Raw genomic sequence first — 25664 nt, 5'->3', positions numbered from 1 at the left:
GTGTGAGTGCTGTCCAGCTGCAGCAGAATGGTGGTGTCTCTTTGGGGGAAAAGCTAGGCTGACTTTGTGTGTCCCATTCTTGGCTGGAATGTGTGAAGGAGGTCGTGGAATGTCTTTGTCTCCTACCCTTTCCCCTCTTGCAGGCTCTGGGCCTTCCTAAGCATTGGGCTGCAGAGGAGGTGCTCTGGAAGGCTCTCAGAGTAGCCAGGAAAGCGGGGCTCTCTTTACCCCATGCTTGGCCTGCCTGGCCCCGTGCTTATCACGCTGTACCCTGTGAGCTCTTCACTTTGGCTCCATGAGGCGCATCTTTTTGCAGATGAGGCCCAGAGAAGCTGGGACCCGTTTCCAAGTACCCCAGCTGATGGCGGGGGCTGTCAGGATTCAAACATGGAGGGCTGAACCCACAGCCCCCTTTTGTGTCCTGGCCTCCTGCAGAAGACGGCTGGCATTCTCTGATGGTGACATGGTTTGGTTATTAGACACATTTGTGTGTCTGTCCCTCTGTCTTAGGCCAGCGGGTGGGAGTGTTGTCTGTGGTCCCTAGCAGGCTGGTGGGGGGGAATGCAGACCCACGTGTGCCTTGAGGGTGCTACTGCCACCCAGGACTTGGGCTGGGGAAGCCAGTGGGTGTGAAAAGGTCATCTCCACACCCTACTTTCCTATGCCAGGGCTCATGAAGGCACATAGGGGACAGATGGCAAAATGTTCCACCTGATGTGCGCAGGGACCCAGCCAGGGAACTAGACACCAGTTAAAGGCCAACTGCTCTGGTCAGGAGGCCAGGTGAAGATGGACAGGGAGGGAGGGTGTGGCCAGCTGCTGTGCGGATGGCATCTGTCCGGGTCCCGGCCAGGAGCCCAGCCACAGTGAGATGGAATCGCAGACGAGAGTTTACCGGAGGGTCTACTTACGAGGGTGCAGTGGCTGAGGGCTGGTTTGGTGTCTGGGCTAGTGGCACACGAGTGACAGTGGCCACGAGGTGGGCCACCTGTGAGGTGCGGCTTTGGCAGAGAAGGCAGCCCTCCTGCAGCCACTGCAGGTGGGAGGTGGGTCAGAGGCCAGAGGCCAGAGGCCAGAGGTCAGGGGCCTGGGGAGGGTGGGTGCTCTGCGGTGCTCACTCTCAGGGCTTGGGACTCTGGGTTTAAGCCGTAATACAAAAGCCTGGGGCTGGATTTGAATCTTTGTTTTTCTCTGGGTCCTCTGAGTGGGGAATTCCAGGTCCAGAGTCACAGGATTTCCTGTTGATGTCTCACTTCTCCAAGAGAAGCAAGGTCCTGTGCACGGCCGGGCGTGGGCACTTCCTCCCCTCACCATGGGTGTGTGCTGTGGAGGACGGGCTGCGTGGATCACAGTGCTCCCTGGCGGGGAGGTACGCCCACGCGGCCCAGTCCAGCCCGGCCCTTCACTGCCGCTGAGGCCGGGACTCCCCTGCCCATGAGGCCCACCTGTGGGGCCCAGCTGGGGGTTGGGGACGGTGCAGGGTGTGTGTCAGGTGCCACACGCAGACCCCCCTTGCATCTTGGGCTCTGCCTGACTCTTCCTCCACTGTCTTGCCTCCTTACCCTGGTGGCCGGTGTGTGGCCAGAGAAGGTGGCTTGGTCTCCAAAACACAGCTGAGGGCAGGCTGAGGCATGCAGACATCCAGCATGGCTGGCGAGGCTTCCGAGGAGCCCTCTGGCCCTGTCCCCGCCATAGGGTTTTCCATCCATGCCGAACAGAGAGGAAGTCCACCTGGGGTCCCCAGCCCAGCTTCTAGCCTGTCTCCGGGGGCCAGCAGCCCCCTGTCAGACCCACTGTCCACAACCTACACCACGACCCCCCGACCCCTGACACACAGAGCCCTCTGGCACTTCCTGCGTTATCCTGTTCAGGTATCCTGCTTCCCTATGATCAACACTTGAACACCCCAGCAAGAGCTTCGCTCACTTCAGAATTCCTCTCATAATGCTGTGGCAGCAAGGGAGGATGGGATTCATACCCTAGAAGGCAAAACAGGCTGGAAAGCTATTCTCAAGGGTGGTCAGCTGTGTCCAGCCACTCTGGATGTCTACCTGATGTTACCAGCTGGTCACCTTTCTCCTTGATGAGCCTGGCTGTCCTGCTTTGCCCAGATATGCAGGCAGCCACCACTAATCTGTCAGAGTTGACACTTGAGACAAAACCTATTTGCCGCCCTTATAGCAAAAGGCACAGGCATCAGCGTGGTGGAAGGTCAGGGAGTCTGTGAGTCGACGGTTCTTCCTGGCCACGCCTCAGGGCCCCTCAGCACAGGGCCAGCTCAGTGTGGGCATTTCTCCCTGTGGTTCGGTTTGGATTCCACTCCTCCCAGGAGGAAGCCTGCCACTTATCTTGGGCACAGTATTGCCCACCCTGGATGAGGTTTGCTCCCCAGCCTGCCCCTATCCCAAAGATTCACACTTTCACCTTGTCCGTGGTAGGGTGGTTATGTCGCTTTTGAGGCAGGTGATTTGCAACTAACATGTGGTGCAGAGCAAAGAGCCATTGCAGTTTGACCATCCTGGGTTCAGATCTGAACTCTGTCATCTGCCTGTGAGCTTGGGCGTTACTTAACCTCTCTGAGCCTTAGGTCTCTCATCTGGAGGGCCGGGGGTTGCCTCAGGGATTAAATAAGAGTGGAATGCAGAGCTACTGACTTGTGCCTGGGTGAAGTTCTAGAGGTGACAGGAGGCATAAGAGGGAGCTGAGGTGGCCACTGACATCCAACACATGGACAGCATGATGAAGACTAAGCAGCCTGGGAGCCAAGCAGGGACGTTGACAACTACTGCACGGTCCTCTTGAGGGCTCACTGTGGCCAGCATGCCGCTGAGTGCTGTGACCACATGTCCCTCCTCTAACTGGCCTGTGACCCATCCTATTGTCTTTCCACGGCTGGGAGTCTGAGCCTGGAGAGTGAGGTACAGCCCAGGCCACCCTAAGAGCACCTGTCTTGAGCCCTTGCTGCTCTGACCGGTGGGTGCCTGGCTGTGGCCCGGACACGTCTGATGCTCTGTGGAAGTGCACAGGGGCTGCAGGGCACAGTGGAAAGATGGGGGCTTCAGAGTCTGGACAGGTGCTGGTTTCCAATCCAGGCTTTGCCTCCATCCACTTTGACCCTCAGGAAGGACACCAACACTCTGCGGGCTTTGGCTTGCTCGTCTGTAAATCAGAAATGCTGCTCTGGCCTTACAGGGTAGTCATCTGGGAACATACACTGTAGCCCCGGTGTGTGCAGGCACTTAGGCATGCCTGTGGGCCGCGGGAGCTTAGGCAGATGTGTAGGGCCACTGTGCAGGCCCAGGTGCCAGGTGGCTTGGCTCTGAGTGTGTGCTGCTGAGTCCTTATGGGGCCAAGACACCCTCATCAGGGTGAGGACTTCCTCACTCTGGAAGGCATTTTAAGTTTCTAAGGAGGGAGGCATGCCCCTTGAGTGCAGCCCTCCAGGCTTGCTCATCCCAACCCTCCCGTTCTTTCTCTCCTCAGCAATATGTCCAATGCCTTGGCCAATGCGGTGTGCCAGCGCTGCCAGGCGCGCTTCGCCCCCGCCGAGCGGATCGTCAACAGCAACGGAGAGCTGTATCATGAGCACTGCTTTGTGTGTGCCCAGTGCTTCCGGCCATTCCCTGAGGGGCTCTTCTATGAGGTGAGGATGCTCCCAAGACCCTCGGCCGGATGGCTTTATTGGAGTCCGAGCCCCCAGCCAGCTCAGAGTTTGCTCTTCCAGGAGCCTTTGGGCTCTGTTTGGCTGTGGTCCTGACCAGTGACCAATGGGCAGTCGTGCCAGGTCTTGGACATGCCGCACTTTGTGGGTCCCTCCCCACCTGTATCCCCCCCCGTGGCTGTGGGTGCTGAAGGAGAGTCACCATTCACCCAGCGCCCACTGGGTGGACTCTGGGAGGCCACAGTACGCAAACACCCTGCCCTGGTGGCACATACCCTCCCTTGGGATCAGATGGTAAACACAATAAATATAAATATGTGGTATATCAGATGGTGCTCAGTGCTCTGGTTATAAGGAATCTCAGGGTTCAGAGGGTGGGTGATCAGGGAAGGTAATGTTTGAGCAGACCTGGAGGTGGTGAGGGAGCCATGCACACATCTGCAGGAAGAGCACTCAGCAGAGAGCACTGTCAGGTGCAAAGGCCCTAAGGTCAGAGCACGCAGGGTATTTGGGGTGCAGTAGGAGGCAGTATGTCTGACATCTGAAGAGGACCACTCTCCTTGCTGTGCTGAGGAGAGACTAATGTGGGCAGTCACAGAAGCTAGAGAACAGGTGGGACCAGAAGCTGGATTACCGAAAAAATCCAGATCAAGTAAAGCAGTCTAGACTGGGCCACACTGGCTCATAAGAGCAGATTGTGTGAATTTTCAATAATCTTGCCAGCTAGTGACTAAACATAACTCTTATTCAAAATTAAATCATATAAATTTACAGTGAGATAAAATTTTATTGAAAACAAGGGAAATACATACTCAAAATCCACCATTTCCTAATTATTTTATTATTTTCTATTATCATCTATGCCTTTGAGGTTATTTGTCTATTGTCTCTGGGTGGTAGAAACAGTACCCTGATGGCCGTTGCACATACTTAACTCCATGCTGATGGCATGTTGGTATGGCATTGTCCATGGCAGGAATATTTACACCATAGAAATTGGTAAATGCTACAGATTGGACCCCATTTTCCAAAGGGCTGGTGGGTAATCATTTACCAGTGCACCACTGGGGCTGCAGTGGAGGTGTGCCCAGGGTGCAGAGTCTGGAGAGACTTCGAAGGTACAGCTGATGGGATTGACAGATGGCTGTGTGGTATGTGAACTCCTTCTGGCAGTGTCGGGGCAGCTGTTCCTCAAGGAGTCTGCCAGCCTCCTAGGAAGTGCTGGCCCGCTGTGGAGGCAGGGTGAGCTGAGCCACAGCTCCGTTTGAGGTGGCCACGTGCCTGGAACAAAGCCCAGCACACAGTAGATGCTCAGGAAATGTGCGTTGCTGAATGAATTTCATACCCTGCCACCTCCACAGGCCACTGGGTAGGGCTATATTCAGTTGCAGCCCAACAGGATTCTCATCTCAGAGAAGAGGGCAAACCAACATTTTTTTAAAGGAAGAGAAAATTGTCAAAGAAGAAGAAGGCAGAGGCAAGGTTTGCCACCCTTGGGGCCGGTGCAAGGGCCATCATTACCCCGGCAGGTGGGGACGATGGCTGGTGCCCAGAGTGGCTTCTGCTGGCTGCAGGACTTAGGGTTCTCCTCAGGCCCCCATATTTTTCCTGTGTCCCTTGTTCTGTCTCCCCACTCTGGGGCTCTTGTGACCTCTGGGGGAAATGGACTTCTCACACAGAGGAGACACACAGGAAGTAGGGCCAAGTGACATTTATAAATCAGACTTGATCCCAGCCCTCGGCTCCCTCCCAGGACCACCAGGGCCAAGGTCTTGCGCAAACAACAGTGGCTTTGGAGGGCTGGCCTTATCAGGTTCCCAACTTCTTGGAGACCCCTCACTTTGCACGCCCTCCTGCCCTGTTGAAAGGGCCAGTTCTAGCAGATTCCCTCCCATCTCTAGGCTCTGGAATGCCTTCCTCTCAGCACCCCCGCCCCCTGCAGTCTCTTCCAGCTCCTTACCATCTCCTCCAGGAAGCCTTCTCTGGTGAGAGGGTTGGGTGCTACACTCTGCTTCCTGCAATGGTAGCAATTGCACAAATTGGGGTGCTTGTCTAGCCTTCCTGAGGGCGGGTCCTTATCCAACAAAGAAAGACTGACCAGCTCAGGGGAATGATGAGGGTTTGCCTGAACTTTCTCTGCTGGCCCATTTGCAGTTTGAAGGCCGGAAGTACTGTGAACATGACTTCCAAATGCTATTTGCTCCATGCTGTGGATCCTGCGGTAAGGGCTGGATGCAGCACACTTCCCTGTGTGCCTGGGGTTGGGCAGGTGGGCGGGAGTTACAGGCGCACTTCCTTGACCCCCTCTCTGAGCCCCAGCGTCTGCAGGCATCACCTTCCCAGGCTCTGGGAGGGGAGCACTGTAACCAGGCTGAGGGTCAGGCGAGTGCCAGGGTGGGCAGGGCCTGGGAGGGGGTTTGTGGGGGGGGGGCACAGGCCTGCCTCAGCAAGCAGGGACCCATCTCTTCCAGGTGAGTTTATCATTGGCCGCGTCATCAAGGCCATGAACAACAACTGGCACCCGGGGTGCTTCCGCTGTGAGCTGTGTGACGTGGAGCTGGCTGACCTGGGCTTCGTGAAGAATGCTGGCAGGTGAGGTGGGCAGGTTCTGGGTGGGAGGAGGGTCCTCACCCAGGCACTGCTCAGTGAGCACCAGGCCCATGTGGTATGTGCCACATGCTGGGTCCCTGCAAAGCAGAGGAGACCCCTGCTTTACAGGTGAGAGCCAGGGCTGGAGAGAGCAGGAGGTGACCAGTCAGCACCTGCCTCAGGCCTGAGGGTGCTCCCAGGAGCAGATGGACAACAGGCAGCCAGGAGGAAGGTGGCCGGAGCAGGAGCCATGAGATGCAGTGGGTGGATCATCACTGCTGCCTGGCCACCACACGCCACTGACCCCACTACCCACCTCCTTCCGCGTGCCCAGGGCTAAATCTCGCTGAAATGATTGAACCAGGGGGCCCAAGTTGACTCTTCAATTCAGGGCACCTCATGGTCAGTTTCCTTGGTAGGCTAATTTCCTGGCTTCTAGGAAGACTGGCTCTTATCTCCCAGTACCATCTCTATACCTCCTACCCTCCCAGAGCAAGGGCCTCCCCCCACAATGACTTTCCCTGCTCCCTGCACTGGCACTGCCCCTGCCTCAGTCACAGTGCATCATGGAGGCCCTGTCCTGCTCCTCCCAACGTCCCGTGGCTCCCCACCCTCCTCTCTGGCAGGGCTCTCTGCTTCAGTCTGCCTCTTTCTCCCAGAGCTGTGCTCCCTCCCACTGTGGTTCTCTGCAGCTTGTTCCAGCACCCTCCTCTCACATCCTCCCCACTGCCAGGCTGGTCATTCCTCTTGCCCTCCAGACCCGCAGGGGCCTGCTGGTCCTCTCTTGACCTCTCAGCAGGCTTCACGGCAGCTCTCACTTCTGGCTGGAGTGCCTCCTGCCCCGGTGCCCAGGACCCTGTGTTCTCGTGGTTTCCTCCTGCCTCGTGGCTGTGCTGGGCCCTCTTCTCTCTGATTTGGGGTTCAGTACATGGCCCTCATGTCTGTCCGAAGTCCCAGAGCCCTGGCTGGCAGGCATGTGCTGGACAATCCGGATGGGGTGGACATGCCTCCACCCCATGTATACCTCTCCCTGGGGTCTTCAGCTGCCTGTGTACCATGTCTGCTTGGTGTCCACTGGGCATCCCAAGGCAACAACAGGCCCCAAACAAACTGGTTTCTCTTCTGCTGACTACCAGTCTCCCTGTGCTGATGAAGATCACCACCCACCCTACCCGTCTGTCTGACTCCCCGGCCTCTCCTACCTTTTCACCCCTCTGTTCTCTGCCACTGTATCCCGTGCTCTGACCACTGCCTATAGCGATCTCACCCACCTGCCTGCTCCATGTTGACTGCTGTTGCTCTGGGTATCTGCAGGTGACTGGGCAGGAGGTGCCTGTATCATTGTCTACGGGCGGGCTGGGGGGGCAGATGGTGTCACAGGAGTCCCGTGCCAATTGGAGGTCACCTGCAGGGTGTGGGCCCGAGCAAGCCCTCTCTCCTTCTGAGCTACAGCTCACACTGAGCCCTCTGTCCTGGGAGCGGCTGGAAGCACTTGAGAAGTAAAGTAATGAAAGTGCGGCCCTGCTCAGACCCCCTGGCCTGGGCCAGCCCTCTGAGGCCTGTGATACAGGACTTAGTGTCCACGTGGGGCCAGCCTGCATGGGGGGCCGTCAGAACCAGAGGCAAAAGCCTGTGCTGCCTGGCTTCTCCTGTCTTCACTTCTGCTTTGCCATTCTTGGGTGCAGGGGAGGAGGTCTGGGAAGGTGGTTATGTTACCCACTCACGAAAACCTTCAGCATCACAGTACAGTTATGGTTATGATCAGTATGATCAAGTGCCAAAAGGGACCTGCCAGGGTGGTAGGTGCCATGCCAGGGAGTAGAACAGCTCAAAGGTTGGCCCCCTGTGGCTGGTCAAGCCTCCTGAGAGGGGGCAGGGCTCAGGATGCCCCTGCTGGCCTGGGCTAGTGGGAGACAGGGTCACATGCCAGGCATGACTCCCTGCTGGAGGTGTTCTGAGGCAGTGATGGAGCCTGGCTCCCCATATCTGTCCACCGTGCTGTGTGCACCACCAAATCAGCAGGGATTAGGCAGCTCCAGAGATTGTCGGGCTACATGCAGGCCCGTGTGGGCTCACCGCGGGAGGGATCCGGAACCCAGAACCAGGGTGACGTGCCCAGAGACCGCATTGTTGGATGTCACCTGGTGGCCAGGTGCTTACAATACTCAGCTAGGAGTTAGAGTCCATGACCCCTAAACTTAGGGGGTGTCTGGCAAAGGCGCCACCCAGGGAACTCAAAGTCCTTACCCCTCCACCAAGATTCCTGCTCCGCCTTCTCTTGAGTCATTCGCAGCTGCCTCCTGGGGTTCTTTCTGCAGAGCTTTGCTGCTGTGTGTTCTTTGTGGCAGGAAGGACATTGGGAGTCTAGCAAGCAGCCCTTGGGAAAGAAAGATGCTCATTGTTCAGGAGCTGTTCCCCGGCCTCCTCCCCTCCCACCCCCACGCGATGAAGTCACTGAATATCTAGTAAGTGCGAGTGAGCAGTGCCAGCAAAGTCTCTGCAGACGGGGTGGCTGATTGGGCCCATCAAGGGGGGTCCGGTTTTAGGGACTTGCGCATCAGAGCAGACGGAGCCGGAGCCGGTTGCTGGGTACTGAGTTCTGTCCTTGGAGAGGGCGACAGGGACGTGCCGGGAAGAAGGCACACTCCACCAGTCTGGGTCGCAGGTGCCCCGGCGGAGGAGTCCCTCTGAGGACAGTCTGTGGCAGTGCGGCGGGGGTGGGCCCAAGGCTGGCGTCGGTCCCCTCCTGTCGTCCCGTCCTGGGGCTCACAGCTCCGACCTGGCGCTCAGCGAGCTCTCGTTGGTTTTCCCTTCAAAGCTGGGGGGTGGACCTGAGAGCCTTTTGCCACAGATCAGGTTGCACAGGGCGTCGCGGAACTTCTCGGCCACAAAGAAGTACATGACTGGGTCCAGCGCCCCGTTGAGGCTGGTGAGGCAGGAGGTGATGCGGTTTCCCAGGGCCAGGATGCGCTGGGTGGCGCACGAGGTGCCGCCGCCGTGGTAGTGCAGCACGTAGACAGCGCGGTGGACGTGGTAGGGTACGAAGCACACCAGGAAGATGGTGAGCACCACGGCGATCATGCGGACCGCCTTGTTCTTGAGGCGCTTTTCCACACGGGGGCCCTGCCGCAGGCTGCGGATGATCAGCAAGTAACAGGTGACGGTGGTGACGAACGGGAAGGTGAAGGCCACGGCCAGGGACACAAGGGCGTGGTGGGAGGCCTTCTCCCGGTACAGCTGCAGGCAGATGACCGTGTGGTTTGTCTGCACCGTCTGTGGGCTCACCAGCAGTGGGGCCATGGCCACGGCCACCACCACCCAGAGGAAGGCACAGGCCAGGTGTGCGTAGAGGGGCCTGCGGAGCTTGAGGGACTTGACAGGGTGCACGATGGCCAGGAAGCGGTCAGCGCTGATGCAAGTGAGGAAGTAGATGCTGGCATACATGTTGAGGTAGAAGAGGAAGCCGGTGAGTCGGCACGGGATTTCCCCAAACGGCCAGTGGTTCCCAGAGAAGTGGTAGACGAGGCGGGTGGGCAGGACCAGCACGCAGGACAGGTCGGCCACAGCCAGGTGCATCAAGAATACGTTGGCAGGGGTGCCTGACTTGTGGTCCCGGATGAAAAGCCACAGGGCCAGGGCATTGCCAACAAAAGCCAGGATGAAGTCCAGGAGGTAGAAGGAGGCAAAGAGGATGTTCTCCAGTGGCGTCTCCTGGCCGCATTGCTGTGCGGTGGCCAGGGAGGAGTTAGCAGTCAGACCCGAGGAAGCCACCTCTATGCCATTCATGCTTCAGCCGGAAGCAGAGCTGGGGGACGAGCCTGGAGGAAACAAGCAGATGGGTTCCAGAGCTGGATGGAACCCGAGAAGCTTCTTAGCTCAGCATCACCTTGGGGACTACTGAAGGCAGCTCCTGTGTTCACCTGGGGGAGAGTGAGTGTCAGAGCCTTTCTGAAGCTCAGCACAAAGCAAAAATGAAGCCAGGGCTTGGAGCTTGCCAGGCCACTGCTGCGGCTGACTTCCCACTGCTCAGCTGCCTCCCTGCCAGGCACACAGGAGCCTGGGCCCTGGGGCTGGGTGTCCCAGAGGTCCACTCTCTCAGAGCATGGGGAGGGTGGGCAGTGAATCCATCTGTCTGGGCTCTGGGATGGAGGGAGCATTCCCATATTTTCTGCCATGCTCCCCAAGTGTTCTTTTTGAATGGCAGGGGATGGAGTGAGGGGCTCTTGGACTCAATTCCCAGTGGGTGGGCGGGGTAGATCTTTCTTTCTTTCTTTCTTTCTTTCTTTCTTTCTTTCTTTCTTTTTATTTATTTATGTGGGAGAGATAGAGGAGGAAAAATCCTAGGTGGGGGGAGTGTCAAGTGTCAGAGGGAGAGAATCCTCAAGCAAACTACTGGCTTAGCAGGGAGCCCAATGCAGGGCTTGATTCCAGGACCCTGAGGTTATGAGCTGAAATGAAGAGTTGGACACCTAACCCACTGAGCCACCCAGGCGTCCCTAAATCACCTATTTCTGAGAGCCTGGTGCATGCAAGCACGGCCAGCTTCTCTTAGGCCTCATCTTTGCAGGGTGAACCCTGCTCACCCTAAGTCTCAGGACCCTTCCTGGCCCGCCTACCCAGGCCTTGTGGCATTTCCCACCGACCGCAGTGCGAAGCCTGTCACGGCTTTGTGCTCCTCTCCTGTCAGCCCCTGACCACAGCTCCCCCAACACCTGCCACCCAGAAGGGCCCCAACAGCAGTATAGTGACAGGCAGTTTCCTGGGAAGTCAGGGGCCTGCTGTCCGTTGGCACCTGAAAGCCATCCAGGCCTGGGTCCCAAGCTTTCTGGACTCAGCCTACCAACTCCATTTTGGACATCCTAAAGGGTGGAGACCTGTATTTCAGAAAGCCCTGCACTTGGGCCCCAGGCCAGTAGCGGAAATTTTTACCACCTGGAGTAGTTTAACAACCAGGAGGCAGATTCTTTTCTAGGAGAGGAAGAGCTATTTTTCCCAGAGGTAGTGAGACTGGCTATGGTTTTCCAGCCAAGTCTGGCTGCCCCAGAGAGGCCTGGGGCCCTGTCTGCTTGGCCTCCCTAGCCTGGTTTACCCACACCTGAGGGGGCCAGCTTAGAGCCCAGCCATGGGTCATTTATATTTAGCAAACTCCATTTCTGGGTGGGTGTTCCCTGCTCCCTGCCTGACAGAGGAACAGACTCCTGTGTTGATATTGGCCAACTCAAGAGATCCAAAAAGAAGAGGGAGGCTCCCAAATACCCTGCCCCCCTCACCAGCCCTGGGAGTGGGAGGTGTGGGCAGAAGAGGGCAGGACATCAGGGCCAGAGCAGCCTCCACCTGACCCATATGTCTTGCATCCCTGGGCTGCTGCCAGCCCCTCGTTCTCATGCCTGGCAGACCCTCACCTGCAGGGCAGCTTCTGGGGCCTCCCTGGAAGCCTGGCCTCCTGACACCCACAATGCCCACCTATGTGGCTGGGCTGCAGGGGCAGGAGAGGGGCTCACAGGAGAGAAGTGGCATCCCAGCAGCTGGAGGAGGAGCACAGACTGTGGCCATGGCAGGGTCAGGGATGTGATCCTGGCTGAGCCTGGCTCTGTACCGAGCAGGCAGGCAGCTGGAGCAAGTTCTCGGCAAGCGTCTCCTGGCCTCAATTCCCTCTGGAGGCATGGTGGCAGCTCTTTGAGCACAGCAGCTCCTGGGGGAGGAGGCTGGGTGCCATCCCCAGGCATGGATGAAGAACAGAGGCATGTAGCGGGGCCTGGCATGCTCCCTTTCAGTAGACAGAACAGAGCAGGTGGTCCAGCTTGTGGGTATGCTGAGCTGTCAGGCTGGGCAGCAGCTGGACCCTCCCCATCATGTTTCATCAATCACCCCTGGGGTCCTGTAACCATCCCCCTTATCCCTGTCTCTTCAGCACACACATGGAGGGGTGAGGGCAGGCTGCCTGAAGCAGGAGAGAGCCAGGGGCAATGCAAGTGAGTGGCACAGAGCATCTGGCCAGTCACCATCCTCGGGGAAAGTCGGGTACTTTCCTAACAATCACGTTAGTTATTGAAGGGATCCAGGGAAGTTCCCTTGCCCAGATGATTTCCCCTGCTCCAGAGTGGGTCAGGATGCCTGAAATCCAATACAGAGGCTACCTTCCTGCTGTTTCCAGGTGTGTGTACCCCAAGGTGTTGAAGCCAGGGAAGCCCTGGCTGTTGGAGAGGGGATGGGGCCAAGTGAGGGAAGGGTCATGTAGAACTGGGGAGCTGGATACCCTCTGCTCTGGGCTGCCCCACAGTACAGTTACCCCCTGGCCCCTGCTCGCAGGTACTGACTACCCAGTCTGCCAGGCCTCTGCATCGGTAGCTTCCTTGCACAGATCTGGGATTAAGAAGTCTAGGCTTAAAATCAGCTAACTTGCCCAAGGTCATTTGGCTGGGGACGGTGGTCCTAGATTTGGAAGTCAGATCAGGGACACCTAGCTGGGACACCCAGCACCTCCCGGAGCACTGCCTTGCCTCTGGAGGCTGCTGGGTGCCGGGTGCCAGAGTAGGGAGTGTGGCTCAGCCTCTGGGCTCATGCTGGAAGTGTCTCCTGGGCTCAGCGGCACTTTCTCGGGGTCTGGCCCCAAGAAGGGTGATGTCATTTTTGGTGCCCAGTGCAAAATGAAAATGTCGGCCCTTTATCCAAAAGTAGGAGTTTCAAGATGGTAACCAAAGAGCATTACATCGATTGTGGGGCCTGCCTGGCTGCACAGGTTGCTGGCCCGTTGTGGTATCTGGTGGTCATGGCAGCACCTGGCCGTCTGCCTCCTGCCCAGTGCCCTCGGCTTCCCGCCACCACTGAAGGCTGCATGCACAATGCTCTCTCTGGGATCGAGACTCAATTTAAAAATACTTTTAGGCCTGTTTCTGGTTTGTTGAGGTTTCTTTGCCTCTCCCATGGTAGGAGTTTTGATACTGATTTTTGCAGTGTGGTCTGAAATGGGCCCCTGTCTCCGTCTCTATGCGTACCCTAGAGATGCAAGCCTTGGCCTGCCCTTGTGGGCTCCTCCGTGGGGCTGCTCAGGGCAGGGTAGCGTGGGCACATGGAGTGCACCTGGGCCTGGACATTGGGGGGTCTGGGGCTGTGGGTCAGGCAAGCATCAAGGGCAGGTCCTGGGCCTCCGTGGAGGGGAGGCCTGGGCAGGTGGGGCTGTAGGAAGAGGCCCAAGGTGGCAGGGCCTTGGTGGGCAGACACTGCAGTCCCTCACACAGGCCAGCACCTCTTCTCTCTGCTCCAACTGGCTCCTCCCTGTGCCCTGGTGGCCTCGCAGTGGAGAGCCTGGATTCTGATTCCAGCTGACTGTCGTTGCAGTCACCCTCCGTAAGCACCCGGACAAGGGGATAGGAATACCTCCTAGCGGGCCTGCTGTGATCCAGACAAAGGCAGCCTTCAATAAATAGGTGGTGCCATCATCACAGAGTGTCTCAGGGACAGGGGCACCCAGTGCTGCCCTTGCTCTGGGTTGGCCTCTGCTTGGCGCCTAAACCCCCTGCCTGCCCTCACTGGGTCCTTGTCCTTACCTCTCACAGCTGGGTGCAGGCACAAGGGCAGGAGGACTGCGGGGCGGCAGGTGGGCTGTGGTCAGTGGGTGGTGGCGCTGGCGGTGGGCTCCGTGCCGCTGGAAGGCTGGCTATTTAAGGAGAGAGGGGAGACTGCAGCCCCTCTGGCCCTGAAAGGCTGCTTCATTCCGAGAGGTTCCTTGTGTGGTGGGCCACTCCTACGGCTGCCTCTGCCGCCACTGGGTTGTGAATATTCCAGTGTGTCCTAGGCCCAGGGCCCCCCACCCCCACCCCCCAGCCTGGCCACCAAGCATCACAGAAGTCTGGTGTGTGACTGCTCGAAGACGTGGAGTGGGCGCGGGCTGGGTGGGGTGGGGGGCAGGCTGGGACTGACGGAGACAAGAGGACGTTTCAGCAGGGGATAATTTCCTACCCACGGGGGGGGGGGGGTGGGGGGGTGGGGGGGGTGGGAGGGGCTGGCCGCCATGGCAACAGGCCTGGGCTTCCAAGCCTGCTCAGAGGACAGTAGAGGGGGACAGTGAATGGGGAGGCTGAGAGGCTGAGCAGCCTTGTTTGGTGGAATGAGAGGGGACTCTTTCAGGACACTTGCTGTAGGGTCCTTGTGTCTTGCCCTGTATAATTAGGCTCCATTCGGACGTGCGGAATAAATCATGGCCTTTATCTTGAGCGAGGCACAGCTGCGGGCTGCCTCATAATGGGGCGCTGTCTGGGCCTGTGGGGACATGGTACAGCCCATGAGGCTGGCCCTTACCTGTGCGGGCTCCTCCTTTGGACAGGAGGCCTGTGAAGATGGCCACTGCTGCCCACTCCCTAGGTATCCCCAAAACCCCTCCCAGGGGTGGCTCGAGGCTGGGGGTCCAGGTGTGGGCAGTGGCTGCTACTGAGCATGCCTCTCTGTCCTTCTCCAGATAATAACATTGGGAACAAAATCACCATGCTTGATCTCAAAAGACCTTTAAGTTTTTTAGTTAAAACATTAAAAATGTACATAGCTATCATTGAGAAGTAACTATTATGTATACAATTTTAAACTCGTTTTCCACATAATCATGTGCAGTTGGGATTATGGCCCATTTCACAGATGAGGAAACAGGTTCAGAGAGGTGAAGTAACTTGCCAGGAAGGGGCAGCATCAAGAATTGTGCCCAACAGGATACAAAATCAATGCCCAGAAGTCAGCGGCATTTCTATACACTAACAATGAGACTGAAGAAAGAGAAATTAAGGAGTCAATCCCATTTACAATTGCACCCAAAAGCATAAGATACCTAGGAATAAGCCTAACCAAAGAAGTAAAGGATCTATACCCTAAAACTATAGAACACTTCTGAAAGAAATTGAGGAAGACACAAAGAGATGGAAAAATATTCCATGCTCATGGATTGGCAGAATTAATATTGTGAAAATGTCAATGCTACCCAGGGCAGTTTACACGTTTAATGCAATCCCTATCAAAATACCATGGACTTTCTTCAGAGAGTTAGAACAAATTATTTTAAGATTTGTGTGGAATCAGAAAAGACCCCGAATAGCCAGGGGAATTTTAAAAAAGAAAACCATATCTGGGGGCATCACAATGCCATGTTTCAGGTTGTACTACAAAGCTGTGGTCATCAAGACAGTGTGGTACTGGCACAAAAACAGACACATAGATCAATGGAACAGAATAGAGAACCCGGAAATGGACCCTGAACTTTATGGTCAACTTATATTCGATAAAGGAGGAAAGACGATCCACTGGAAGAAAGACAGTCTCTTCAATAAATGGTGCTGGGAAAATTGGACATCCACATGCAGAAGAATGAAACTAGACCATTCTCTTGCACCATACACAAAGATAAACTCAAAATGGATGAAAGATCTAAATGTGAGACAAGATTCCATCAAAATCCTAGAGGAGAACTCAGGCAACACCCTTTTTGAACTCAGCCACAGTAACTTCTTGCAAGATACATCCACGAAGGCAAAAGAAACAAAAGCAAAAATGAACTATTGGGACTTCATCAAGATAAGAAGCTTTTGCACAGCAAAGGATACAGTCAACAAAACTAAAAGACAACCTACAGCATGGGAGAAGATATTCGCAAATGACGTATCAGATAAAGGGCTAGTTTCCAAGATCTATAAAGAACTTATTAAACTCAACAGCAAAGAAACAAACAATCCAATCATGAAATGGGCAAAAGACATGAACAGGAATCTCACAGAGGAAGACATAGACATGGCCAACACGCACATGAGAAAATGCTCTGCCTCACTTGCCATCAGGGAAATACAAATCAAAACCACAATGAGATACCACCTCACACCAGTGAGAATGGGGAAAATTAACAAGGCAGGAAACCACAAATGTTGGAGAGGATGCGGAGAAAAGGGAACCCTCCTGCACTATTGGTGGGAATGTGAACTGGTGCAGCCACTCTGGAAAACTGTGTGGAGGTTCCTCAAAGAGTTAAAAATAGACCTGCCCTACGACCCAGCAATTGCACTGTTGGGGATTTACCCCAAAGATTCAGATGCAATGAAAACGCCGGGACACCTGCACCCCGATGTTTCTAGCAGCAATGTCCCCAGTAGCCAAACTGTGGAAGGAGCCTCGGTGTCCATCGAAAGATGAATGGATAAAGAAGATGTGGTTTATGTATACAATGGAATATTCCTCAGCCATTAGAAACGACAAATACCCACCATTTGCTTCAATGTGGATGGAACTGGAGGGTATTATGCTGAGTGAAGTAAGTCAATCGGAGAAGGACAAACATTATATGTTCTCATTCATTTGGGGAATATAAATAATAGTGAAAGGGAATATAAGGGAAGGGAGAAGAAATGTGTGGGAAATATCAGAAAGGGAGACAGAACATAAAGACTCCTAACTCTGGGAAACGAACTGGGGGTGGTGGAAGGGGAGGATGGCGGGGGGTGGGGGTGAATGGGTAACGGGCACTGAGGGGGGCACTTGACGGGATGAGCACTGGGTGTTATTCTGTATGTTAGCAAATTGAACACCAATAAAAAATAAATTTATTATTTTTTTAAAAAAAGAATTGTGCCCAAGCATGTGTCACTCCAAAACTTAAGATTTGTGTGTGTTAGTTTTGGTTTGTTCCAGTTTTTCTGTTGCACCTTGATGCCAGAATTCTTAGGTTCCATCTTCATTCTACCAAGAAAAAAATTCTGCAGATTGTCTTTGGATTTGGTGCTGGGATCATGTCTGCTGAAAAGATGCTTCCCGGAGCACCTGGTGGCTCAGTCAGTTAAGTGTCGGCCTTCAGCTCAGGTCATGGTCTCGGAGTCCTGGAATCAAGTCCTGCTCAGTGAGGCTCCCTGCTCAGCAAGAAGTCTGCTTCTCCTTCTCTCGCTTTAATATAAATAAATTAAATCTTAAAAAAAAAAAAAGGAAAAGACGTTTTTTATCTGGGGTTTCTTGTGGGGTGCAGGGCTCCTCGATTTGGTCTCTGCTGGAAGCCAGTGGAGTTTGCAAGTGCGTGATCAGGGCCTGGCTGCTCCCCTGTGCCACCCCGCATGGAGATCTGGAAGGACTGGCTCACATGAATTTGAAACAAGGCTGTCTGACTGGCTATTCCTGTTGTTGGGTGGTTGCTGACAGTAGCTGTGAGGGAATCGACTGTTGTAGCAGAATTCTGTGGAGTTGTGCTAATTTCTGTAGCTTTGAAACAAAAGTTATTCCATTCGGCTTGAGTGTTGTCCTAATGCTAAGAGTAGTCACCAAAATTGGGAGTGGAGTCATAGGGAATAAATGCTGTGTGTGTGACAGAGACACAAGCAGGTGGCGGGTGTGATGTGGAGAGGGTAAGCCACAGAGGTCTGATGACTGGGGGTGCAGGGGTGCAGTTCTGCTTGGGCCTGCTGTGGCGGGGGGTCTGGGTGTCTGGGTGAGTGGGGTAGGCACAGGGTTCCGGGGACTGAAGGCACAAAGCCTTGGTCAGGGAGATGAAAACTGCAGCAACAACAGGCCCGTCTGTGTCCCGTGGGTAGGTGGAGCCAGGGGGCCCTGCTGAGGGGCCCGACTCCTGGTTCTGGCCTGGCTGTATTGTCATGGGAGATGATACCCACTGTCTCTCCTTCCTCTCTTTTACAATCATTCATTCACTCATGTACCGCAGACTCAGCTTAAGGGGCTAACTTGTGTGGGGCACAGCCTGGAGCCAGTCAGCAGCTTACCAAGTGGCTCCTGGGCACTCATTTGGCCCCTTGGCCTTCACACAAGCTGGGGAGATGAGACATGCATAAGGCAGGCAGCCAGCAGTGTTACGCCGTGGGGAGTCCAGAACCAAGTGAGGTGGCAGGCATGTAGCCGAGGCTGTGGACAGTAGTTGGCCTCCCTGGCATCTAGGATCTGTCCATCATACCTACTTGGAGGATCCTGAGTCTGAGAGTTGATCTCTGAACTAGATTCCTTGATCTGCCTATAAAAGAGGCTGACTGCGGGTATTAGGTCCCCATAGAGGCTGCTGAGGGGTAGAGAGCCTCCCCATGGATGGGCGCCTGGGAAGGCAGGAGGGGAGGGCCCGGATGCATCAGGACCGCTTACAGATGAGGTGGCAGGTGGGGATGGGAGTAATGCATTGGGGCCTTGTACATCTTTGCTTGGGACCCTGCATGTAAATTCCTGCCATCGTTGAGGCACAAGGAAACAGAAACCATGTTGATTTCTCCCTTAATAGAGAACACAGCTGTTGCCCAATGCAAGGAGTAGCATCAGAAATTACTATGAGGTCTTTACAAAAAAGACTCTGTAATGATAGTTCCTGGGTTTGGGGTCCTCCATCTGACACAGCTGTGCTTGTCTCTGGATACAGAAAGCCTGTAGATGTATGGGTCCCTCTTTGTCTGAGAGACCCCAAAGGAAGGGGGTGTGCACCCTTGGCCACTATGCTGGGCACAGCAGGGTTTTCAAGCTGATAGTCATGATTTACTCATGCACCCATGTTCAAAGACATTTGAAAAATAAAGTTAATTTTTCAGCAAATGGCAATGAAATGTCCACTCTATTCCATATGATGTTCTAGGCTCAGAAAAAGCGGGGAGTAGAAAACTAGCACATTTGCTCTGCCATCCAAAGACAGCAAATACCAACATTCTTTCTAGTCATTTTTTGCAGGACCCCCTTTGTAGAGGGCACATCTGTAGACCTCCTGGCCGCGGGATTAGTTAGCTTGCTCTTGTGGACCACTGGCCATTGTTAAAGCTGCAGGTGGGAGTCCCCGGGGCTCTTCTCCCAAGAGGTGGACCATGCTGTCTGGCAAGGAAGAGGGGGAGCAGATAGTCGGCCCTTACACCTGCCTCACTTCCCACAGGCACCTGTGCCGGCCTTGTCACAACCGAGAGAAGGCCAAGGGCCTGGGCAAGTATGTCTGTCAGCGGTGCCATCTGGTCATTGATGAGCAGCCCCTTATGTTCAAGAACGATGCCTACCACCCGGACCACTTCAGTTGCACCCACTGCGGGTATGTGTGTAACAGGGGCAGGTGGTGAGCCAGGTGGGTGCCCCCTCCCGGGGCAGTGATGGAACAGGGTGGGTGGACCAGTTGGAAAAGGGGTGCAGGGTGGAGGTAGAAGCATCACTGCAGGAAATGCCTTTCTCCAGTGTTCAGGGAGCACTTGCATGAGGCCCCGCTGGACACAAGGTGAGGGAGGGTTGGGCCCCAGGACGCTGGGAGGAAGGAATCAAACACTTGGAGGGCCAGGGCAGGGTGGAGGGGATCCTGCAGAGGATCCCTCGTGCATGCCCCAGACACTCAGTCTGGTGCAGAAGGGCCAGAGAACAGATCTGCTTCTCAGAGGGCCTGACAATGCACAACACAGGCGGCCTTCTGAGAGGCCTGTGCAGGAATCTTGTGCCCTGGGGCCTGTCTGGGGCACAGGAAGTCCTCAAAGGGACCAGGGATCAAAGAGCCGTCTGCTCCAGGCACTCTATTGGACCAGAGAGGGGCCTCTCCAGAAGCTGCTCCCCAGGGCTGGAGGGGCCAGGGGGACCTGCCTGTGCCAGTGCAAGCCCTGAAGAGGGGCAGGGGTGTCACCTGGGGCTCTGCTCTATCTTCCAGGAAGGAGCTGACTGCAGAGGCCCGAGAGCTGAAGGGAGAGCTGTATTGCCTGCCCTGCCATGACAAAATGGGCGTCCCTATCTGTGGGGCCTGCCGCCGGCCCATCGAGGGCCGTGTGGTCAACGCGTTGGGCAAGCAGTGGCATGTGGAGGTGAGCGAGGCCAGGAGGTGGCGGTGGGCTCACTGTTGTATTTGGAGTCCGGCCCTGCAGCTCCTCCACACTCCCACTGCCAGGCCACTCGGCTTGCTTCTTCCTCTGGGTGCTGCCCCTCCTTGTCCCTGGCCTCCACAGGAGCCAGTAGAGCTAAGGCACAGACCTAAGGCAGCTGCATCCACCTACTTTCCTCTCCCCTCCTGGCCTTCTGGAAGATTCCGAAGTCACAAGAAAACTTTGGGGACAGTCTGCCTAAAGGCACCATCTGGCATTATGGTTGACAGAACTGGCTGTGTACAGCCTCATGTAGATACAGAAGCTGGCACACCTGCTGGTGGAGCTCCTCAGGTGTGTGTGCCTGGGGCACCTGGAACACTCGCCTCCACGCTGTGGGCTCCGATGGCCTTGCAGACACTCATTGGAAGGGAGGCTTGTGTTCCCTGGGGCCCTGACTAGTCTGTCCCCCAGAAGCCCTGCCATGGGTGGCTTCTTTGGGAAGCTTCTGATGCAGGCCCTGGCCCCGAGCCTGGTGAGGAGGGCAGATCCCCACACACCACGTGAATGGGAAGACGCTGCTCAGTGGCTCCGGGGCTTGTAGGGGATGCCCCCGACACAGGCAGGCACCATGCTCATAACAGAGGAGCCCCCCCCAGAGGGCCACCCTGCCACAGGTACCTCACCAGCACGTGGCAGCTGGCACTGAGGTTGCGGCAGGTAAGAGCAGTTCTGGACAGGATGGTGCTGGGTCACTGCGCATTAGTGGGGTTGGCTGCCTTGTGGGCCGTCCATGCAGGTCCATGCCGCCTGTCAGTTCTGACTCCAGGGTGGCCCTCCACCTCCTGGGGTGGTCGCTCCAGCCCTCAGCTGCCCTGCTGCCCCCTCTCCTCTCAGCACTTTGTCTGCGCCAAGTGTGAGAAGCCGTTCCTGGGGCACCGGCACTATGAGAAGAAGGGCCTGGCCTACTGTGAGACCCATTACAACCAGGTGGGGCCTGGGGGCAGACAGTGGCGGGCAGGGCCTGTGAAGCCCGGGGCCAGGGGGCGGCTGGGGGCAGTGGGGGCCTTCAGGGAGGCGAGGTGGCATGAGTGGCTGGAATGCAGCCAGCACCCATTGGGGCAGGAGAGGACCAGGGTGGCCCCTTCAGAGCCTGTGCTGGGTGCCAAGGCCAGGCCGTGTGCTGGGCGTCCTGGGAGACTCTGGCCCCAACGTGCTGTGGGAACTGAATGAGAGGGCCGTGGGCCTCCTAGGTTCATGGGAGTGATGTGTGCCGCCATCCTCCTCCCTCCCAGTCTGCAGAGCTGCCCAGTGGCTGTGCCACAGAGGTCAGGGGCTAGGCCCTGGGGTGTGCCCTCTCATGGACTCCAGCAGGGGTAGTGGGGTCCTCCCCAGGAGCAATGCCTCAGCCTGCAGTCTGTCCCAGGGTGGTGATTCTGTTGAGCCAGGGGTGCCCTCACTTCAGGCCTGGGGCTGCACCCTGGCAGGAGGGGCCCAGGAGTCTGAGGAGGATGCTTGAGAGCAGCTGTTGGGGAGTGGGATGGGGGTCAGTGGCAGCTCTGGCCCTGTGCCAGGGCGTGACTGCCCACCACAAGTTTGACACCTGCTACATCCACAGCTCTTTGGGGACGTCTGCTATAACTGCAGCCATGTGATTGAGGGCGATGGTAAGGATCCTCTGTCCCTGGCCTGTGCCCCCTTGCCCCCCTGCATGTGTCTGCTCTCCCTCTGGCACGTGAGTCCTGCAGCTGCAGGCCCAGCTGGGTCCACCCAGCCTGGGCCTGCTGAGCCTGCCTGTCTCCGCCCCTCACAGTGGTGTCAGCCCTCAACAAGGCCTGGTGCGTGAATTGCTTCTCCTGTTCCACCTGCAACAGCAAGCTCACCCTGAAGTAAGTGGTGCCGGCCTTCTGGGGGGCCCAGTGTGGGCAGACAGGGGACTGCACCGTGTCTTCTTCCTTCTGGAGCCTGCCATGGGAGCTCACATTTGAGTGGGCTTCCCCTGTGCTCTTCATCAGGCTTTTCCAGAAAGCCTGCTGTGGTCGGGCCCTGGGGCTGCCAGGGCCCCCAGGACATCGTGAGGGTTGGGGGGAGGCGAGCCTCCAATACACCAGCAAAGACACTGGGCTCTGGCGAGGGAAGGGCATTCTGCTCAGGGAACAGCACATTTGAAGGCCAAGGAGTCCAACCACTGGCTCCTCCAGGAAGCCACAGGAGGTGCAGAGTGGCTGGAGTTGTGAGGTGAGACAGAACCCGGGTTTCTGAGGACAGCGGGGAGTTATGGATGGTTCTGGAGTATCAGAAGCTTCTGGGAGGGAAAGGAGGCCTGGCAGCCTGTTTCCTCATCCTCCGTGACCTCTGGCTGGAAGCTCACCCTGCAACCTGGACTGCTAGGGGCCGGGGCTCTGCTTCTGCAGAGCCTGACTTGGTGGGGCCAGGAGCCCTCCTGACTGCTGGACCTCCTCCCCAGGAACAAGTTTGTGGAGTTCGACATGAAGCCCGTGTGCAAGAGATGCTACGAGAAGTTTCCATTGGAGCTGAAGAAGCGGCTGAAGAAGCTGTCGGAGCTGGCTGCCCGCAAGGCCCACCCCAAGTCCGTGGGCCTCAACTCCGCCTGAGGGGCCTCCTGCCTGCCCTCTGCCTCCAAGGCCCCCTACCTGCTAGTGACCCTGCTCCTGGTGCCCCTTCCCATTGCTGCCTCCACTCCGCATCTCTGCTCCCTGCCTGTGGCCTCCCCTTCCTTCCTTCTTTCCTCCCCTCTTCCTCCCCTCTCATCTCTTCTCCTTCCCTCCCTCCCCCATCCACCGGTTCTTCCCCTCTTCCCTCTCCTCCCCATTCTCTTTGCTCACTAACCCCCCTTTTACCCCTAATCCCTCATCTCTGTCTCCTCCCCAGGCCTTTCTTCTCTCCCTTGCTATGGGCTCCTCTCTTTCCTTCTACAAAGGCATAGGGCAGATGCAGGGGCCTTGAGCCTAGGACAGGCCTGTGCCCACAAGCCTTAGCTCTAGGTCCTCTGGGGACATGGGAGCCTCAGTGCCTGGGGTCTCCTGGCCCTGGTCATGGGCCACTGCTCCCAGCCTTGCTCGTCCTGACCTGTCCTACTCCTGCAGGGGCACCCGGCAGCTCACGTCCTCCTGTGTGGGAGCTTGACCAGCTTCCACCCCAAGGTGGTGCCACTCTGCACAAATGGCCCTGGGGGGCCACAGCCAGGCGGCTGCTCCAGCCCTGTGACCCTGACCATGAGGATGGGGGCCTCTGGCGACCACCCTTTCACCCTTGGCCACATGCTCACGCAAACAAGTAGGATCCTTGTGCTTAAACTGGGTCGGTAAATCCTGCCACTGTACCCCTCAAATCATCAGGAGGGACAAGGACTCCACCCCCACCCTTGCTGTCACTCAGGAAGCCTCCTTCCTGAAATCCGGCCTTGGCTACTCCACTCTGGGCCAGCAGCCACTGTGGTTCCCCCAAGCCCCTCTGTGGTCCCCATAGCACCTCAGGCTCCCTGCTCCCCCCACAAGGGCACATGCTGATCCTCTGGGTGCAGCTGGCCAGGGGGCAGAAGGTAGTGGGAGGCTCATCCTCCCACTCACTTCCGGGTGGGTGGGTGGCTCATTCCGACCCTCCAGGGAGGACACTTCCTCCGTGGCTAGCACAGGATGTGGTGCTTGCACAATGAATGAAGGCTTATTTACACGACCACATGGCTTGCTTGGTTTTTGACATGAGAGTGAGGACGTGAGGCAGCAGCCCCTGTGGACATACTGCTTTGAGGGTGTTGAATGCTTAGAGAAGCAGACACCAAACAAGACAGGTGACAGAGAGGTCCAGTTGGGATCCAGTGCTTGTTCTCAGAGGCAGGCTGCTGTCAGGCCTTGGAAACAAGTCCAGCCAGAAACCCTCAGTCCATGAAGGCTGGTTGGGTAGGCAGGATGGGTGGGTAGGATGGAGCGGGCCAGCATGGTGGGGATGACCCCAGGCCACTAAGGCCCTGCATCCAGCTCTGCTCCTGCCTGGGCACTGGCCTTAGCATGAAGCCAGCAACCAGAGAGCAGGCAGTCCTGGCCCGCACCCACCCCAGGCCCTCCCGGCAGCGGTTATGTATCCCAGTGCCCCATGAGGGAAGGAGAAAGGTATGCTGGGGGGCCTCACAGGAAGAGGAGGGACGAAGGGAGGGGGAAGGGAGAGGAAGGGAGGAGAGAGAAACTGATGAAGTCATTCTCTGAGAATGGAGTTGTCATCCGGGTGTCCCCAGAGAAGTCACAATGTGACTTGCTTTTTCTGGAAGAGTCCTTTTGCTGGCCAGTGCCTCCTAGGCCTCCTGCCCACCTGACCCTCCTGCTCCACCTTCTCTCACTAGCACACTGCACACTGCTTCAGGAATTTTTATTGAATGTTCTTGGGGGAGTCCTTTCAGCCATCCACTCATCAGCCTGGAGGGCTGATACTCCCAGCCCTGTCCTGGGCTCCCCACTTTGGCCTCCATGGTCACACCTTCAGGAGAGGAGACCTGCCTGGTGTCTGAGGGTAGTGGAGGTGTGTTCTGGGGGGAGAGCAGCATGAAAGGGCTGTCTGCAGAGTGTAGGCCCTGGGCCAAGAAGTCGTACTAGGCAAGTGCCACGAGGACCCCAGAATGGGGAGGGGAAGTGAGTGGGCAGGTCAGCTCCCAGTGCTAAGGATCAGCCAGGGCCGGGGTCTGGGAGCCCCGCTGCTTGTTCATGGAGCTCAGGAGCTGCTGCACATACGAGGTCAGCAGGTCATCCATCTTGTAGCCCTGGACAGGGGAAGGGGGGTTGGAGGCTGTGAGGTGCAGTGGCAGTGCCTCCCTTCGGCCTCAAGGACACCCTGTACAGGGAGGTGACGTGCAAACAAGGTTCCTGCTGCTGAGAACAGTCTGCCTCCCTCCTCAGAGTGCCCAGGACCACAGGGCCCACACCAGGCCTTCCCTCATGATCCCTGGCTGACACTCCCAGCCTTTTCCTTGCTGCTCCTCCTTCCAGACTCTGATGGCCCTGCCTGGCCTAGCTCACCCTGGGCACAGGAAGCCAGGCCCTCACAGGGAGCAACTTGCCTGGTGGCAGTCTGGGGTCAGGGTTGGGGAAACGTAGTCCCCGGGGCCTCTGCGTCCTGTAGGTCTGGATGAGGGGAAGGGACCTGGGACTCACCAGAGAGGTTTCACACAGCAGGCGGCTGCCCCGGGCCAGGCTCCCCAGTGCCATATGGAAGTAGGTGCTGCCGCTGCTCCAGCTGGAGATCTTGGTGAAGGGGTAGGTGGTGAGCAGCTCCTGGGGACAGAGTGGGCCAGGGGGAGTAGGACACAGCTGAAGCCCAGGGGTCCTAGGCACCCTAGGAAGGAGCTGCTGTCCTGGGGTCCTCCAGAGCCCCTGGAGCCATGTGAGGGGGGACAGGAGGGCAGGGGATACCACCTGTGCAGGGTAATTGGACCCGCCCCCCCGGGGCCCTGCTGCTACCTTGGTCTTGGGGTGGATAAGCAGAACCCCGTGCCGGTTGATGGCGATGAGGATGATGTCTGGGTAGGAAGGCTCCGAGGTTTGCTGGGGAGGGTGGGGTGGGCACAATGGTCACAGCCCAGCCGGGGAAGCCCGGGGGCCACCTCCCTGGGACACACACGTGCACTCACGTGCACACCCCCT

General features: G+C 56.8%; 3 protein-coding genes across 12 annotated transcripts in view; 1 reads left to right on the top strand and 2 right to left on the bottom strand.

Moving 5' to 3' along the window:
* LIMS2 (LIM zinc finger domain containing 2) overlaps positions 1 to 23709 on the top strand; it is a 45050-nt gene extending 21341 nt beyond the window's left edge. For 4 of the 6 annotated variants that reach the window (XM_055315965.1, XM_055315963.1, XM_055315961.1 and 1 more), the window contains exons 2-6: positions 3484 to 3643; positions 5816 to 5882; positions 6133 to 6253; positions 19119 to 19268; positions 19866 to 20886. In XM_055315965.1, the coding sequence (XP_055171940.1) occupies positions 3488 to 3643; positions 5816 to 5882; positions 6133 to 6253; positions 19119 to 19268; positions 19866 to 20475 (1104 nt within the window). In that variant the 5' untranslated portion in view covers positions 3484 to 3487 and the 3' untranslated portion in view covers positions 20476 to 20886. Of the gene's footprint in view, positions 1 to 3483; positions 3644 to 5815; positions 5883 to 6132; positions 6254 to 19118; positions 19269 to 19865; positions 20887 to 20910; positions 21004 to 21631; positions 21681 to 21826; positions 21903 to 22480 lie in introns of those variants that run through there. The other 2 variants (XM_055315962.1, XM_055315966.1) reach the window with 1 other exon arrangement.
* GPR17 (G protein-coupled receptor 17) lies at positions 6260 to 14141 on the bottom strand. Of its 2 annotated transcripts, none has more exons than XM_055315967.1 (2): positions 13798 to 14141; positions 6260 to 10170 (listed from the first exon to the last, which is right to left on the bottom strand). In XM_055315967.1, exon 2 carries the CDS (start codon positions 10034 to 10036, stop codon positions 9017 to 9019), a length of 1020 nt encoding a protein of 339 aa, XP_055171942.1. In that variant the 5' UTR covers positions 10037 to 10170; positions 13798 to 14141; the 3' UTR covers positions 6260 to 9016. The 2 variants fall into 2 exon arrangements, with proteins under 2 accessions (XP_055171942.1, XP_055171943.1); XM_055315968.1 differs by having other exon boundaries at positions 6260 to 10098.
* A 138-nt stretch (positions 23710 to 23847) lies between the features above and the next one.
* MYO7B (myosin VIIB) overlaps positions 23848 to 25664 on the bottom strand; it is an 89625-nt gene continuing 87808 nt past the window's right edge. Inside the window, exons 46-48 of one of the 4 annotated variants that reach the window (XM_055315959.1) lie at positions 25482 to 25565; positions 25176 to 25295; positions 23848 to 24784 (exon numbers count right to left, since the gene is read on the bottom strand). In XM_055315959.1, coding sequence (XP_055171934.1) covers positions 24683 to 24784; positions 25176 to 25295; positions 25482 to 25565 — 306 coding nt within the window. In that variant the 3' untranslated portion in view covers positions 23848 to 24682. Of the gene's footprint in view, positions 25566 to 25664 lie in introns of all 4 variants that reach the window. The other 3 variants (XM_055315957.1, XM_055315958.1, XM_055315956.1) reach the window with 3 other exon arrangements.

The sequence above is a fragment of the Nyctereutes procyonoides genome, unplaced genomic scaffold (genome assembly GCF_905146905.1).
Source record: "Nyctereutes procyonoides isolate TBG_1078 unplaced genomic scaffold, NYPRO_anot_genome, whole genome shotgun sequence".
Lineage (NCBI taxonomy): Eukaryota > Metazoa > Chordata > Mammalia > Carnivora > Canidae > Nyctereutes > Nyctereutes procyonoides.
This window is presented reverse-complemented; position numbering and strand designations above follow the sequence as displayed.